General features: G+C 36.5%; 2 protein-coding genes across 2 annotated transcripts; both read left to right on the top strand.

Moving 5' to 3' along the window:
- Positions 1-7,902: 7,902 nt before the first annotated feature.
- Positions 7,903-9,333, top strand: LOC143608801 (putative indole-3-pyruvate monooxygenase YUCCA10). Its single transcript, XM_077083740.1, has 4 exons — positions 7,903-8,517; positions 8,640-8,873; positions 8,961-9,083; positions 9,160-9,333. The coding sequence occupies exons 1-4, from the start codon at positions 7,903-7,905 to the stop codon at positions 9,331-9,333; spliced, it is 1,146 nt and encodes a 381-aa protein (XP_076939855.1).
- Positions 9,334-13,219: 3,886 nt separating this feature from the next.
- Positions 13,220-14,762, top strand: LOC143608800 (putative indole-3-pyruvate monooxygenase YUCCA11). The gene is made up of 5 exons (XM_077083739.1): positions 13,220-13,834; positions 13,957-14,190; positions 14,278-14,400; positions 14,477-14,632; positions 14,751-14,762. The coding sequence occupies exons 1-5, from the start codon at positions 13,220-13,222 to the stop codon at positions 14,760-14,762; spliced, it is 1,140 nt and encodes a 379-aa protein (XP_076939854.1).
- Positions 14,763-16,248: the final 1,486 nt, after the last annotated feature.

Below are 16,248 nucleotides of genomic sequence, written 5' to 3'. Positions count from 1 at the left end.
CAGATCTTCATCCTCAAACCTCCCACCGCAACACCACTACCGTAAACCCGAATTTACTCGGAGTTTCAACACTCAGAATCACAACAACAACAACAACGGTAGCGGGCAGGTTTCGAGCGGATATGTTGGGAAATATCCAAAGTGCAACAGGTGCAACTTTCATCATGTTGGTCAGTGTGACCGTGTCAAGTGTCAAAGATGCGGAAAGATAGGTCACCAAGCGAAGGAATGTAGAGGAGACCTAGCGGCGAAGGGTGCTCCTAAGCCACCGATGACGACTAAGGGATGTTTTGAATGTGGACAGGAAGGTCATTTCCGGAAGGATTGCCCCAAGCTGAAACATAATGACAACAATGGGGGCAATGGAAGTGGCAGTAACGGTGGAGGAAATGGCAAAGGAAGAGCGTTTGTGATTGGATCGGGTCAAGCCCGCAGAGATCCGCATGTGGTGTCTGGTAAGTTCCCTGTAAACGATTGTTTTGCTTCTGTTTTGTTTGACACTGGAGCTGATAGGAGTTTTGTGTCAAAGGCCTTTAGCCAACTTTTAAACCTTACTCCAACCCCGTTAGACGCTAAGTTTCCTGTTGAATTAGCTAACGGTAAAACTGTAGTAACGACTCATGTACTTGCGGGATGTAAGTTAAAACTGTCAGGTCATGTCTTTGACATCGACCTTAATCCTTTTACGCTTAGTAGTTTCGATGTCGTTGTCGGCATGGACTGGTTATCCGAGAATCGAGCGGAGATTATATGCCATGATAAGATAGTCTATATTACCACCCCTTCCGGCGAGATCATTTCGGTCCGAGGCGAGAGAAGCGGCATGACCACCAGCGTCATTACCCTTTTGAAGGCACAGAAGTATCTACGAAAGGGTCATCCGGCAATTTTGGCGCAGATTGTTGAGAAACCCGCGGAGGAGAAACGAATTGAAGACATACCGGTTGTCCGAGACTTTCCGGAAGTTTTCCCGGAGGATTTGCCCGGACTCCCTCCCATTCGTCAAGTCGAATTCCAAATCGAGTTGACACCCGGTGCAGCACCCATAGCACGAGCCCCGTATCGACTCGCACCGGCGGAACTTCAGGAGTTGTCCACCCAGTTGCAAGATTTGTTAGATAAAGGTTTTATCCGACCTAGCTCATCGCCATGGGGAGCCCCTGTCTTGTTTGTCCGAAAGAAAGACGGGACTTTCCGAATGTGCATCGACTACCGGGAGTTGAACAAAGTGACGGTCAAGAACCGTTATCCTTTACCCCGAATTGATGATTTGTTTGACCAGCTTCAGGGATCGAGTTACTACTCGAAGATCGATCTACGATCCGGTTATCACCAGCTGAGAGTGCGCGAAGAAGATATTTCAAAAACGGCTTTCAGAACACGGTATGGTCACTACGAGTTTTCGGTTATGCCTTTTGGCCTAACCAACGCACCAGCCGTATTTATGGATCTCATGAATCGAGTATGCAAGGCGTACCTCGACAAGTTTGTGATTGTTTTCATTGATGATATTCTCGTCTACTCCAAGAACGAGACTGACCACGAAGAGCATTTAAGGATAATTCTGGAACTACTGAAGAAGGAACAACTGTATGCTAAACTCTCGAAATGTGAATTTTGGCTTCGCGAGGTTCACTTCTTAGGACATGTGATCAACGAGAATGGTATCCATGTCGATCCCGGTAAGGTAGAGGCCATCAAAAACTGGGAAGCACCTAAGACTCTGACTGAGGTGCGACAATTCCTAGGATTGGCCGGCTACTATCGGCGTTTCATCGAGGGATTTTCAAAGATTGCTCAACCCCTCACCGCTTTGACTCACAAGGGCACTAAGTACAACTGGGGTGACGCGCAAGAAACCGCTTTTCAACTGTTGAAAACCAAGCTTTGTAGCGCCCCTATTTTAGCTCTCCCCGAGGGAACGGAAAACTTTGAGGTACACTGTGACGCATCTATACAAGGTCTCGGTTGTGTGCTGATGCAACTCGAGAAGGTTATAGCCTACGCCTCTAGACAACTACGGGTTCACGAGAAGAACTACACGACCCACGATTTGGAACTCGGAGCTGTAGTGTTTGCTCTAAAGATATGGAGGCATTACTTGTACGGTACCAAGTTTACCATTTACACCGACCACAAGAGTCTCCAACATATCTACGATCAAAAGGAGCTGAACATGCGACAGCGTCGTTGGGTCGAGCTGCTTAAAGATTATGATTGTGCCATCAAGTACCACCCTGGCAAGGCCAATGTGGTGGCTGACGCCCTCAGCAAACGGATAAACCCAGACGGGTGAGAGCATTGCAACTCACGATTCATGCCAGCTTACCCGATCAGATTCGCGATGCGCAACTGGAAGCTTTGAAAGATGATAATCTTCCATCGGAACTCATGCGGGGCATGAGCAAGCAACTTGAAACCAGATCGGACGGATCCAACTGGAAGCTTTGAAAGATGACAATCGCCAATTCCAGGTTAACCTCGTTAACTCAACTCCGTTAATTCAAACTTTAAGATCGTTGAATCTATAACGCATACTTCATTACATTTAAACTAGGGTTTAAATGACGCTTAACACTTACTACATGTGTAGTAGTCTTTCGGGATTTGCACCGAAACGCAAACGATCGAGGAATAAACGAAGCACACTAAAACACTAATGATGTGATAACTATGTGTTAGGATTATGTGTTATATCATTGTCATGATTATGTGTTATATTATTGTCATGATTATGTGCAAGTTAGGATAGAATGTTCTAGAAAAACAACACTTGAAAGTAGAAGGACTAGAGTGTAACTTGTTTGCTTATAAATATATCCTAAACTAAACCCTAACTTATTATTATTATCCTAAACCTAAATCCCGATCGGCTCTCTCTCCCTCTCTTGATCCACGGCTGCCGTCCACCACCACACACACATACACATCAAATCAAGAGATTAATCCAAGAACTAGGTGCTAGGAAGGTATACTTGATCATCTCTTACCTCTTTGATTGTTTAATTTGATGTTTGATGGGTTATGTGAAAACCCTAAATCGGCCGATTATTGCATGAATATGATTGTTAGGATTCTTGTTAGTTGGATAATAGATTAATAACTAGATTGATATTGATACATGATTGATTGTTGTTCTTGATTTGAATTAAAACACAAACCCTAATCTTGTATGTATGGTGTGATTGATATGCATGGATAGTAGTTATAGTGTCTAGAGGGTTATATGGATGCATGATAGTTCATAGGTTGTGATTATGTTGAGTTTTGATGTGAACAGATTCTGGACAGAATGTATATACGATGTTTAACTGACTGTAACGAAGTGTAAACGTGAAAATTGATTGAGATTGTGGGTACTGCAGTAAACTAGGTTGAGTCTAGTTTCTATGAAGTATAAATTCGTAATTTTTGGATAAGTGGAAGTATACTTTTATGATTTTACAAAAACGTGATGCAAAGCTGAGCTGTTAGACCTGCTGTTAGGTTATGTTGTAAATGTTATATCTCATGAACCACGAGACCAATTGGGTTGGTTCCACTTCTGGAAGTTGACTCACTGAGTTAGGAACCAAACCCAAGTGGTCTTGCATTTATTGGATTTTTCGTTTAACGGGAATGGTAAATAACATTCTGATGTGCATGAATCTGACTGATATAAGTTAGCTGTAATGTTTTGATCATTATGAACAATCTATATGGAATAAAAATAAGATAAAAGATGTTCTGGAAACCTAAGATATGTATGCTCCTGTGGTAATTTTTGGTAAATTAATTGAGACGTTATAATCGGTAAACTAGTGCAACCTTTCAAGTAGAAATTCTGTCATAACGAAACTAGCTGCTGAGTTGTATAGGAATGCATGAAATATGATAGTTTTTATATAATTGTTGTATTTTGACCAAAATACCCTTGCGGGGAATAGTTGCTAGTTGATTGCCATGAATTGACCAAATTGCCCTTATGGGGAATAATGGTTAGTTAGTCTTTGTTTGTTGACCAAAATGCCCCTACGGGAATAATTGCTAATAAGTATGTTATTAATACGTGACACGAAAGTAATTGCTCACTCATGTATCGTATCACAATTTTACTTGTTTAAGTCACACACGATTCACAAACGAAACACGAAACATGTTACGTGCATAGGTATTATGTGCCGAGTCTAGAGACTCGTTAAACATTCCGATACTTAGAAAATCTCTTTGTTATTTTAGAACGCTAGAGAGTTTTCTACGACGCGCATCACTCGGTGATCTAGATCGGATATTCTTCGCAAACAGTGAGTTCACTTACCCCACTCTTAAACTGTTTTCAAACGTTTTTCACTTGGGGGAGATAACATACTCCGATAAACATATTTTCTGAGATAAACGCATATGAAAGATTTTGTTATAAATTATATATCACTTGTAAAGGCTAAGCGGCATACGTAACATTTGAAGTCCCACACATCGGACCGGTTAATATTTGGAATAGCGAGTCACTTTTGGGTAGTACTACTGGGTTTGACAAACCCCACCCGACGCTAAGCTCAATCGGAGGTTGAGTGGGTGTAAATTTTGGCTAACACTTACCATGGTCTAGAGGACCTGGTGACGGGCACTTGATAAACAGTCAGCTTCGGTCGCGAACCACTTAGCGATACTTGTTGTATAGATTAGCTACCTATCGATATATAATTTGACATAACACTATCTGGTAATGCAAAACACTTAAACGCTGTAACGTGGTTACACACTTAAACGCTGTAACGTGGTTACACACTTAAACGCTGTAACGTGGTTACACACTTAAACGCTGTAACGTGGTTACACACTCAAACGTCGTAACGGGGTTACGCAACACTTAAACGTCGTAACGGGGTTACGCAACACTTAAACGTCGTAACGGGGTTACGCAATACTGAAACGCCGTAACGAGGTTACGCAAAACGCTAAACGATTTATCTTATTTAACTTGTGAACTCACCAACCTTGTGTTGACACTTTTAGTATGTTATTCTCAGGTAGCCGAGGCGGGCGCGCGGTTTAGGAGCATGCATTAATGAAAACACTTTTATTCTGCAAACTTAATTTTAACAGTTACATTTGGTTTTAAGTCGTCCTGCGTGACGCAGCTTTTGAATTAAGGTTTTACGCTTCCGCACTTACTTTCATTTAAACGTTTTTCTTTGGTTTGGTTATAACTAATGATTCCGATCCTGCCAGTTCACACCCTCTGACGGTAAAACTCCGTTAGTGGATTTTGAGGGTGTGACATGGAAGATATGTAGAAGCAACAGCGAACAATGCCTGGACCTACATATCTTGAAGGCTTGTAGTGAACATGATAAATGAAGACCAAATCGGGAACCTCGTCTGCACCACCCGGTTTCAAGAAAAAAAAGATGGCCATGTAAAGAAGATGAAGACCTAAGATTGTTTGTGATTAAGGGGGACAATGAAGTATTAATCACATACAGATACTAAAGATATAATGATATGTGTATTATTATGTAGGGTGCAGTACGCTAATGCCTTAACGTACGGTATGCGAGATGCTCAAAGGCAAAAAACAAAGGAAAAAACCTAAAACGCTCACAAAAATTTAAACGCACAAAAACGGTCTTTGTGAAAAAAAAGTGAAAAATTGATCGATTAACCATTCAAAACTGTTTTTTTCGGGTAAACCAATGATTGATTGGATATGTATTGACGATTCCGAGATGTTTGGATGTGATTTCATGGATCGATTCGTGAAAAAATGGATTCCCGTACGTATTGTACGTTAAGGCATTATTGTATTGGATCTTTTCCCTTATTATATAAATATTAATTATTAACAGGGGAATATATATAATTTTGTAATTAGGCCCGTTAGGCAGTTAGGGGTACAATAGCTGTCGTTTGTAAACATCGTTTAGATAAAAGCGATGTGAATCGGTGTGTCGATTTACAAAGCGACGCCTCATATGTATATATATGGCTGGCTATACAATTGTAATCGAATCATCAGTGTAAACAATAATAATTTCCATTCCATATACAATCTCTTGTTCATAATTTCTGTTTACAATCATCAATTAGTTTGTCTGTTTGTGGCTTCTATGATTGATTACCAATAGAAATGAGCATATTTGACAAATCTTTTCTGATTCCTAGTGTGTTTTACACGCCTGATCTTGACAAGAATATATTAGGTCTGGATCAATTACGACTCCACGTATTTAATATCATCTTGAGGGATCGGTGTGTTACTTGTCGAATATGTTTGAAAGCAGGAGTTCAATACGGACGGATGATGATGTACACAAAGTATGGAGAGAATTGAAGATGAATGATATGAACAGAGAAAGGAGGAGTATTTGGATGGGTACTTTGCAAATTGATGAAGATGCAAAGAGATTTACGCAGGGAGGATTCACTTACATTGAATCATTTGATGGAATATGTTACTTTCTTAGCATATTGTAGGATCCAACCTCTATTCATTAACATCGGTCCATTCTCAAACCTAAATTTTCTGTTATGACATAACGGTTTGCACACTGTTACTTGAGCTGATCAAATTTGTTCCCATCATGTTTTGAGAATGACAAGGTTATTGATTTATTTGATTTATATGAGTTTGTTAAGAAAAAAAAAGAAGGTGGCTATAGACATATCATATAAGTGAATTTAACATGTGGGGTGTAATAGCAACCAACTTGGGAATACTGGTTGAAGATGTGATTATGCTTAGGATATATATACATTCAGTATTTGGATGTTTTAGTTTGGAACCTCAACGCTCAGAGAACGCGGTTAGAGCTAGGCACTTAAGTGATGATGGGGATGATGAAGACAAAAGCACGCTTAGACCACAAGAAACTAAAAGCTAGAACGAAACTTATAAACAAGATAAAGCCAGCACTAGCTTTGATCTTTACATTGGCAATGACAGGGTGGGTGCTCAAAGATTTGGAAAAGGGAGGCCATTTGTTTTTAACAAGGCAACTAAAGTTTAGGGAATGATACAGTTATCCTATTTAATTAAATTTAATTATGCTATTTGCATTATGTAACCCTAAGACATTAGTTGTATTAATACGCAATTATCCTAGGTATTAATAACTGTTAACCAGTTTATAACCATAGTTAAAGCTATGTTACCGTTAAACGCTTTACATAACTACCTTTGTGTATTTTAAAAGATTTGTTTGTATCCGTTTTATTCACCACGTTAATCAAAATCTTCGTTTAACCATCATATCGTCGTTCACATGTGTTCTATCAAATTAACTATCGAAACCGTTCACATGTATTCCAACATGTTTGAATCGCTTCACTTTATGGTTGTTATTTGCTTTCAATTTTAAACTTAGTTTAACCACGTGTGCGGAAGGTTTAATTCAATTGAATACATTTTACATATCGCATACATGATTTTTGCATGATATTTGAATATGATACTAACGACTATCGTAAATTAGAGTTTTTAAATGTATTTGTTTCGACTCTGTCTCATGTTTGAACTTTACACGACGACTCCGGTGCTCTACAACCGCATATGATAATACACGAAATCTCATCTTTTACTTATTTGTAAAGATATTAATTACCATATTCATGTGTTCACACATTAAGCCAATATGAACGAGTAGATTCTAGTCAAGTAAATTAAGTTTGTAACGTAAGTTCTAAAAGTTTTTTTTTTTACAAAATAGCAGGAATACTTCAATGAATAATAACTCAGAAATTTTAGCGCGGATGACATTTCAAACTTTTAAAAAATAAGTTTTTCAGTAACGGTTCCAATAAAGGTGGGAAATAGTCTCTTTTGCCTCCTTTTTGTAATTCCTATAAAAAGGGTATGTGCATTGTGCATTACATATTGCATCAATAAACATACATTATTCATTAGAAAGAGCTTGAAAGAAAATGAAACAAGAAACAGTTGTTGTGATAGTCGGAGCAGGACCTGCCGGCATTGCAACATCAGCATGTCTCAATCTTCTTTCTATCCCAAACATTGTTCTTGAAAGGGAAGATTGCTATGCATCTTTATGGCAAAAAAAGGCTTATGATCGCTTAAAGCTTCACTTGGCTAAAAGCTTCTGTGAACTCCCTCATATGCCATTCCCTTTGTCCGCACCCACATTTGTACCAAAAGACATGTTTGTTCAATACTTGCAAAACTATGTGTATCTGTTTAATGTAGCTCCGTTGTACCAACGCAGCGTTGAGAATGCATGGTATAATAGGATTGCACAAAAATGGGTGGTTACCGCCAAAAATTGGATTTCGGGTTTGGTCAAGGAGTACGTGTGTGAGTTTCTTGTGGCGGCAACCGGTGAAAATAGCGAAGGTATTATTCCTAATGTTAATGGTTTAGATAGCTTCAAAGGATTGTTCATCCATTCGAGCGAGTATGATAATGGAAAAAGATTTGGACACAAAGATGTGCTTGTAGTTGGTGCTGGAAATTCGGGTATGGAAATTGCATATGACTTGTGCAATTGGGGTGCTCAAACATCAATAGTTGTTCGTAGCCCGGTATGCGCGCTAAACGCTCTCCCGCGTGATTTTTAAATATAAAGTTGTCGCCGTTTTATATAATAAAAGCATATTTTTGATAAATATAATATTGTATGCTATTCTTTTTGTTGTTGTGACAGATACATGTGCTTACCAAGGAGCTAGTGCAACTCGGAATGTATATACTAAAATATATTCCTTGCTCTTTCGTGGACAAGATGGTCCTAATGTTGAGTAAGTTGTTGTATGGAGATCTTGGTGTATATGGAATACAAAGGCCATTCAAAGGACCATTCATGATCAAAAATGAAACCGGACGATCACCTATTATCGATGTTGGGACAATTTCAAAAATCAAAACAGGAGACATTGAGGTAAACCCCTCTATCATGTTTTCATATATATCTAATAACATTAAAACATTAACTAGCGATCATGCTGTTATTTTTTTTCGTCTCTAGGTAATGACGGCTATTGAAGAAATAAAAGGTGATCAAATCAAATTCACAAATGGTCAAGAGAGACAATTTGATGCCATTGTCTTTGCTACGGGTTTTAAAAGCACTGTGCGAAAATGGCTTAAGGTAACTAAAGTTATAACACTTAATTTGTTTACTTAACCTTTTGTTTTTTAATCTTAGCATTTTCGGTTTGATCTAGGATGATGGAGGGCTCTTCAACGAGAATGGAATGCCAAAACATAAAAGCCCTAATCATTGGAAAGGGGAACATGGTCTTTATTGTGTTGGATTTGCGAGTGCCGGATTATTTGGTATCTCAAATGATGCGAAAAACATTGCTGATGATATCTTCAACATTGTTCATGGGAACTAAGCTCCTATCTAGAAAATGTAGGTTTGAATGTTGTCGTGTAGTCGTTTACGATTACTACGTACCAGTTTAATGATTTTACTATTTAAATGCTTGTTTCCTTTATAATTATGCATTTATATCATCGGATATATTTTGATTGTATTAAATTTATCTCCATGTTTACATTGTATTACTATGGTAACTATAATACGATCAAAATAGCCTAAATATGAAATTTCTACATATTTAGTACCATTTACAAAAAAGTATATAAATACGTACAATTTATCAAAAAACTAAAAATGTTTTGTTTTTTTTTTAAACTTATCCAACTAGTTTTATACATGTTTGGTGGACGTGTGGTTTAATGTCATAATGTCATGAACACGTACATTACAAAATTAGTGTAAGACCAAAATACAAGCCGTTTATCTTACAAGTAAAAATACTGACCTGCGACATTATAAGAATCACAAAAAGATGTCAATATAGTTTAGTCATTTCGATAACATAAAATTGCATACAAAGTCATTAATGAAATATTACATGAGTGCTAAACAGTTTAGCTCCGTAGCAACTGATCAGTCTCATTTTTGCTTTACAAATCCAGATTCCAGATATAGAATAAGTTATGTATTTCTCAATAACAATACCCAACCATTAGTTAGTCTGGTGGTTGGGTACTTTGCCATAATAATGTGAAAAAATATGTCATAATGTTATAAAAGTAACAGAAGACATGAAAATCTGTTCTGATGGAATAAATACACCTTAGAAGAGTGTGTATTACGTGCCTAGCGTTGATAATAATAATAATAATATATTAATCCTAAAACAATTAACTAAACAAGGATTTAAAGTCATATTTAAAGGAGATTTATGTCACAATTAATCTGAATATTGATGGAGAAGATTCAAATGGGTCAGAGGCGTTTGAAAGTGAAGAGGGGCGAGTATTTGGCAAATTACTTTGACGCGATTGATTTGCAGGCCCAACAAGACTCAAGAATGGAAGAAGATTACTCAACTCTTCCAGCAATATCGTTAATAAGTGACTGTATGAATCTGTTAAACACTTTGCAGGCTTATAAATCTCATTTACAAGTTAATGAGTTCATAAATATGTTCTAGGAACTCGTGGAATGGTACCACAAAGTGTACCTTAAATACTATTTCGAGAAGCCCATTCCATCGTACCTGAGCGATGGTACAGAAATATATTTATATGATCTATTAATGATGGCAATGTTACATGAAGATATGTAGAAGCAACAGCGAACAATGCCTGGACCTACATATCTTGAAGGCTTGTAGTGAACATGATAAATGAAGACCAAATCGGGAACCTCGTCTGCACCACCCGGTTTCAAGAAAAAAAAGATGGCCATGTAAAGAAGATGAAGACCTAAGATTGTTTGTGATTAAGGGGGACAATGAAGTATTAATCACATACAGATACTAAAGATATAATGATATGTGTATTATTATGTAGGGTGCAGTACGCTAATGCCTTAACGTACGGTATGCGAGATGCTCAAAGGCAAAAAACAAAGATAAAAACCTAAAACGCTCAGAAAACGCTCACAAAAATTTAAACGCACAAAAACGGTCTTTGTGAAAAAAAAAGTGAAAAATTGATCGATTAACCATTCAAAACTGTTTTTTTTTTGGGTAAACCAATGAGTGATTGGATATGTATTGACGATTCCGAGATGTTTGGATGTGATTTCATGGATCGATTCGTGAAAAAATGGATTCCCGTACGTATTGTACGTTAAGGCATTATTGTATTGGATCTTTTCCCTTATTATATAAATATTAATTATTAACAGGGGAATATATATAATTTTGTAATTAGGCCCGTTAGGCAGTTAGGGGTACAATAGCTGTCGTTTGTAAACATCGTTTAGATAAAAGCGATGTGAATCGGTGTGTCGATTTACAAAGCGACGCCTCATATGTATATATATGGCTGGCTATACAATTGTAATCGAATCATCAGTGTAAACAATAATAATTTCCATTCCATATACAATCTCTTGTTCATAATTTCTGTTTACAATCATCAATTAGTTTGTCTGTTTGTGGCTTCTATGATTGATTACCAATAGAAATGAGCATATTTGACAAATCTTTTCTGATTCCTAGTGTGTTTTACACGCCTGATCTTGACAAGAATATATTAGGTCTGGATCAATTACGACTCCACGTATTTAATATCATCTTGAGGGATCGGTGTGTTACTTGTCGAATATGTTTGAAAGCAGGAGTTCAATACGGACGGATGATGATGTACACAAAGTATGGAGAGAATTGAAGATGAATGATATGAACAGAGAAAGGAGGAGTATTTGGATGGGTACTTTGCAAATTGATGAAGATGCAAAGAGATTTACGCAGGGAGGATTCACTTACATTGAATCATTTGATGGAATATGTTACTTTCTTAGCATATTGTAGGATCCAACCTCTATTCATTAACATCGGTCCATTCTCAAACCTAAATTTTCTGTTATGACATAACGGTTTGCACACTGTTACTTGAGCTGATCAAATTTGTTCCCATCATGTTTTGAGAATGACAAGGTTATTGATTTATTTGATTTATATGAGTTTGTTAAGAAAAAAAAAGAAGGTGGCTATAGACATATCATATAAGTGAATTTAACATGTGGGGTGTAATAGCAACCAACTTGGGAATACTGGTTGAAGATGTGATTATGCTTAGGATATATATACATTCAGTATTTGGATGTTTTAGTTTGGAACCTCAACGCTCAGAGAACGCGGTTAGAGCTAGGCACTTAAGTGATGATGGGGATGATGAAGACAAAAGCACGCTTAGACCACAAGAAACTAAAAGCTAGAACGAAACTTATAAACAAGATAAAGCCAGCACTAGCTTTGATCTTTACATTGGCAATGACAGGGTGGGTGCTCAAAGATTTGGAAAAGGGAGGCCATTTGTTTTTAACAAGGCAACTAAAGTTTAGGGAATGATACAGTTATCCTATTTAATTAAATTTAATTATGCTATTTGCATTATGTAACCCTAAGACATTAGTTGTATTAATACGCAATTATCCTAGGTATTAATAACTGTTAACCAGTTTATAACCATAGTTAAAGCTATGTTACCGTTAAACGCTTTACATAACTACCTTTGTGTATTTTAAAAGATTTGTTTGTATCCGTTTTATTCACCACGTTAATCAAAATCTTCGTTTAACCATCATATCGTCGTTCACATGTGTTCTATCAAATTAACTATCGAAACCGTTCACATGTATTCCAACATGTTTGAATCGCTTCACTTTATGGTTGTTATTTGCTTTCAATTTTAAACTTAGTTTAACCACGTGTGCGGAAGGTTTAATTCAATTGAATACATTTTACATATCGCATACATGATTTTTGCATGATATTTGAATATGATACTAACGACTATCGTAAATTAGAGTGTTTAAATGTATTTGTTTCGACTCTGTCTCATGTTTGAACTTGACACGACGACTCCGGTGCTCTACAACCGCATATGATAATACACGAAATCTCATCTTTTACTTATTTGTAAAGATATTAATTACCATATTCATGTGTTCACACATTAAGCCAATATGAACGAGTAGATTCTAGTCAAGTAAATTAAGTTTGTAACGTAAGTTCTAAAAGTTTTTTTTTTTTACAAAATAGCAGGAATACTTCAATGAATAATAACTCAGAAATTTACGCGCGGATGACATTTCAAACTTTTAAAAAATAAGTTTTTCAGTAACGGTTCCAATAAAGGTGGGAAATAGTCTCTTTTGCCTCCTTTTTGTAATTCCTATAAAAAGGGTATGTGCATTGTGCATTACATATTGCATTAATAAACATACATTATTCATTAGAAAGAGCTTGAAAGAAAATGAAACAAAAAACAGTTGTTGTGATAGTCGGAGCAGGACCTGCCGGCATTGCAACATCAGCATGTCTCAATCTTCTTTCTATCCCAAACATTGTTCTTGAAAGGGAAGATTGCTATGCATCTTTATGGCAAAAAAAGGCTTATGATCGCATAAAGCTTCACTTGGCTAAAAGCTTCTGTGAACTCCCTCATATGCCATTCCCTTTGTCCGCACCCACATTTGTACCAAAAGACATGTTTGTTCAATACTTGCAAAACTATGTGTATCAGTTTAATGTAGCTCCGTTGTACCAACGCAGCGTTGAGAATGCATGGTATAATAGGATTGCACAAAAATGGGTGGTTACCGCCAAAAATTGGATTTCGGGTTTGGTCGAGGAGTACGTGTGTGAGTTTCTTGTGGCGGCAACCGGTGAAAATAGCGAAGGTATTATTCCTAATGTTAATGGTTTAGATAGCTTCAAAGGATTGTTCATCCATTCGAGCGAGTATGATAATGGAAAAAGATTTGGACACAAAGATGTGCTTGTAGTTGGTGCTGGAAATTCGGGTATGGAAATTGCATATGACTTGTGCAATTGGGGTGCTCAAACATCAATAGTTGTTCGTAGCCCGGTATGCGCGCTAAACGCTCTCCCGCGTGATTTTTAAATATAAAGTTGTCGCCGTTTTATATAATAAAAGCATATTTTTGATAAATATAATATTGTATGCTATTCTTTTTGTTGTTGTGACAGATACATGTGCTTACCAAGGAGCTAGTGCAACTCGGAATGTATATACTAAAATATATTCCTTGCTCTTTCGTGGACAAGATGGTCCTAATGTTGAGTAAGTTGTTGTATGGAGATCTTGGTGTATATGGAATACAAAGGCCATTCAAAGGACCATTCATGATCAAAAATGAAACCGGACGATCACCTATTATCGATGTTGGGACAATTTCAAAAATCAAAACAGGAGACATTGAGGTAAACCCCTCTATCATGTTTTCATATATATCTAATAACATTAAAACATTAACTAGCGATCATGCTGTTATTTTTTTTCGTCTCTAGGTAATGACGGCTATTGAAGAAATAAAAGGTGATCAAATCAAATTCACAAATGGTCAAGAGAGACAATTTGATGCCATTGTCTTTGCTACGGGTTTTAAAAGCACTGTGCGAAAATGGCTTAAGGTAACTAAAGTTATAACACTTAATTTGTTTACTTAACCTTTTGTTTTTTAATCTTAGCATTTTCGGTTTGATCTAGGATGATGGAGGGCTCTTCAACGAGAATGGAATGCCAAAACATAAAAGCCCTAATCATTGGAAAGGGGAACATGGTCTTTATTGTGTTGGATTTGCGAGTGCCGGATTATTTGGTATCTCAAATGATGCGAAAAACATTGCTAATGATATCTTCCATGTAACATTGCCGCCTTCGACCATTGAGACTTCAGCTGAAAGACAAACAAAAACAAACACTTACGTGATAAGTAAATATAGGTGTTTCGATATGCATTATGATTTAATAAAAAAATTAGCAAGAGAACTAATTAACAAATCTGCAACAGCAATAATGAGTAGCACCAAGCAAAAGTATGTTGACTTTGATATATTGTGTATGCTCAAACAAAAAATAAATTGATTTTTCTTGATTAGTGATTATGTTTGATTCATTTAAATAGGAAAACTTTATATTTTATTTTCTTTATTTTTTAATTCTGAATAGAATAAAAAAATGAAATCTTTTAGTGAATATATTTAATGCAAAGATAACTGTTACTTTTGATAATGATGGAACAATAATGAATTTATAATAAACAATTAAGATATAATAGGTATTTTTTTACATAAAATAATTGATTTTGTTAATTAGCTCATATTATTGAATTGGTAATTGTCTGCATAGACCGACTTAAGTTTTTAGAGTTCAATTAACATTATATTAATCATACACATAGCCACTCTTAATACCTGCCCACCGGCTCAATTTGATTTGCATTGTTTAACAAACGCGAAACTCGGAGAATATTACTTTTTCTCACATTGTTTTAAAAATTAAACAAGGATTATTTATTTTTAGAATATTAGTTCGACAATTATGAAGAAACTATAATTACCACAAATTGTGTGAGGAGGCAACTCGGCTTTCGTTTACTGCATAGTTACATATTTAGACCGGCCAAACGATATCGATCAAATACGACTAGAGTCTTTGGCTTGGAATGTGTTATTTAAGTTAAAGTGGTGGTATGTGGATAGTGAGACTATAAAGGAAACGATGGAGGATGAAGATAAACATGAGATTTTGAGAGTATATGACGCTATGAACTTTATCGATGTCACACCCCGACTTAGGGCCTAGGCGTGTGACCACGAGTTGGTACCTGTTTTGTAAATATATCAGAGTTTATGGGTTAATTTAGCGGAAGACTTTAGGTTGAATATAATATTAATTTACATTGAAAATTTACTCGGGAATTAAATACTCGAGTATTGGTTTACAAAAGATATGTTTTCATATTTTTACAAGGATTTTTATATAAAAAACGGAGCCATCTTGTACGCGCTTCTATCTTCATTAAGACTCCAATCATTGTTAATGCTACTTACGCTTAATTACCTACAATGGGTTAGAAAAATACGTCAGCTATATGCTGGTGAACACGTATGACTCAATAAATATTTTGAATGACAATATAATACAAATGTAGTTTTCTTGACAATCTCAGCGGAAGCATTTCTACTTCCGGTATAACCACTGCTCTACACACACAACGGGATTCCCCGAGCCAAACGACCCTAAACTGAGAACTGAGAACTGTCATGACCGTTTAAGCTCGCGGCTTCATTGCCTTTGATTGATTGATTGAGCTTTAACAGTTATGTTTGGATCCAGACACATGCGTATTCGGTCTGAGTTGATATTATTCTCTACTTTGTATTATAATGTTTTAGAGATTTCATTATCTCATGTAGACATTTGATTGACTCGTTAAGACAAACACCCGTTCATCTTATCGAGTATAAATATGTTTT

Source organism: Bidens hawaiensis, unplaced genomic scaffold (assembly GCF_021521415.1).
Source record: "Bidens hawaiensis isolate Kalapana, Puna unplaced genomic scaffold, B.hawaiensis_p1.1 tig00419431_1, whole genome shotgun sequence".
NCBI lineage: Eukaryota > Viridiplantae > Streptophyta > Magnoliopsida > Asterales > Asteraceae > Bidens > Bidens hawaiensis.
This window is presented reverse-complemented; position numbering and strand designations above follow the sequence as displayed.

What these genes read in the sequence shown, in the direction of transcription:
- LOC143608801 (XM_077083740.1), top strand. Translation starts at nt 7,903, where the DNA reads ATGAAACAAGAAACAGTTGTTGTGATAGTCGGAGCAGGACCTGCCGGC. An exon ending in TCAAAACAGGAGACATTGAG is followed by an intron (nt 8,874 to 8,960) that starts GTAAACCCCTCT and finishes TTTCGTCTCTAG; the next exon opens with GTAATGACGGCTATTGAAGA. An exon ending in CTGTGCGAAAATGGCTTAAG is followed by an intron (nt 9,084 to 9,159) that starts GTAACTAAAGTT and finishes GGTTTGATCTAG; the next exon opens with GATGATGGAGGGCTCTTCAA.
- LOC143608800 (XM_077083739.1), top strand. Translation starts at nt 13,220, where the DNA reads ATGAAACAAAAAACAGTTGTTGTGATAGTCGGAGCAGGACCTGCCGGC. An exon ending in CAATAGTTGTTCGTAGCCCG is followed by an intron (nt 13,835 to 13,956) that starts GTATGCGCGCTA and finishes TTGTTGTGACAG; the next exon opens with ATACATGTGCTTACCAAGGA. An exon ending in TCAAAACAGGAGACATTGAG is followed by an intron (nt 14,191 to 14,277) that starts GTAAACCCCTCT and finishes TTTCGTCTCTAG; the next exon opens with GTAATGACGGCTATTGAAGA.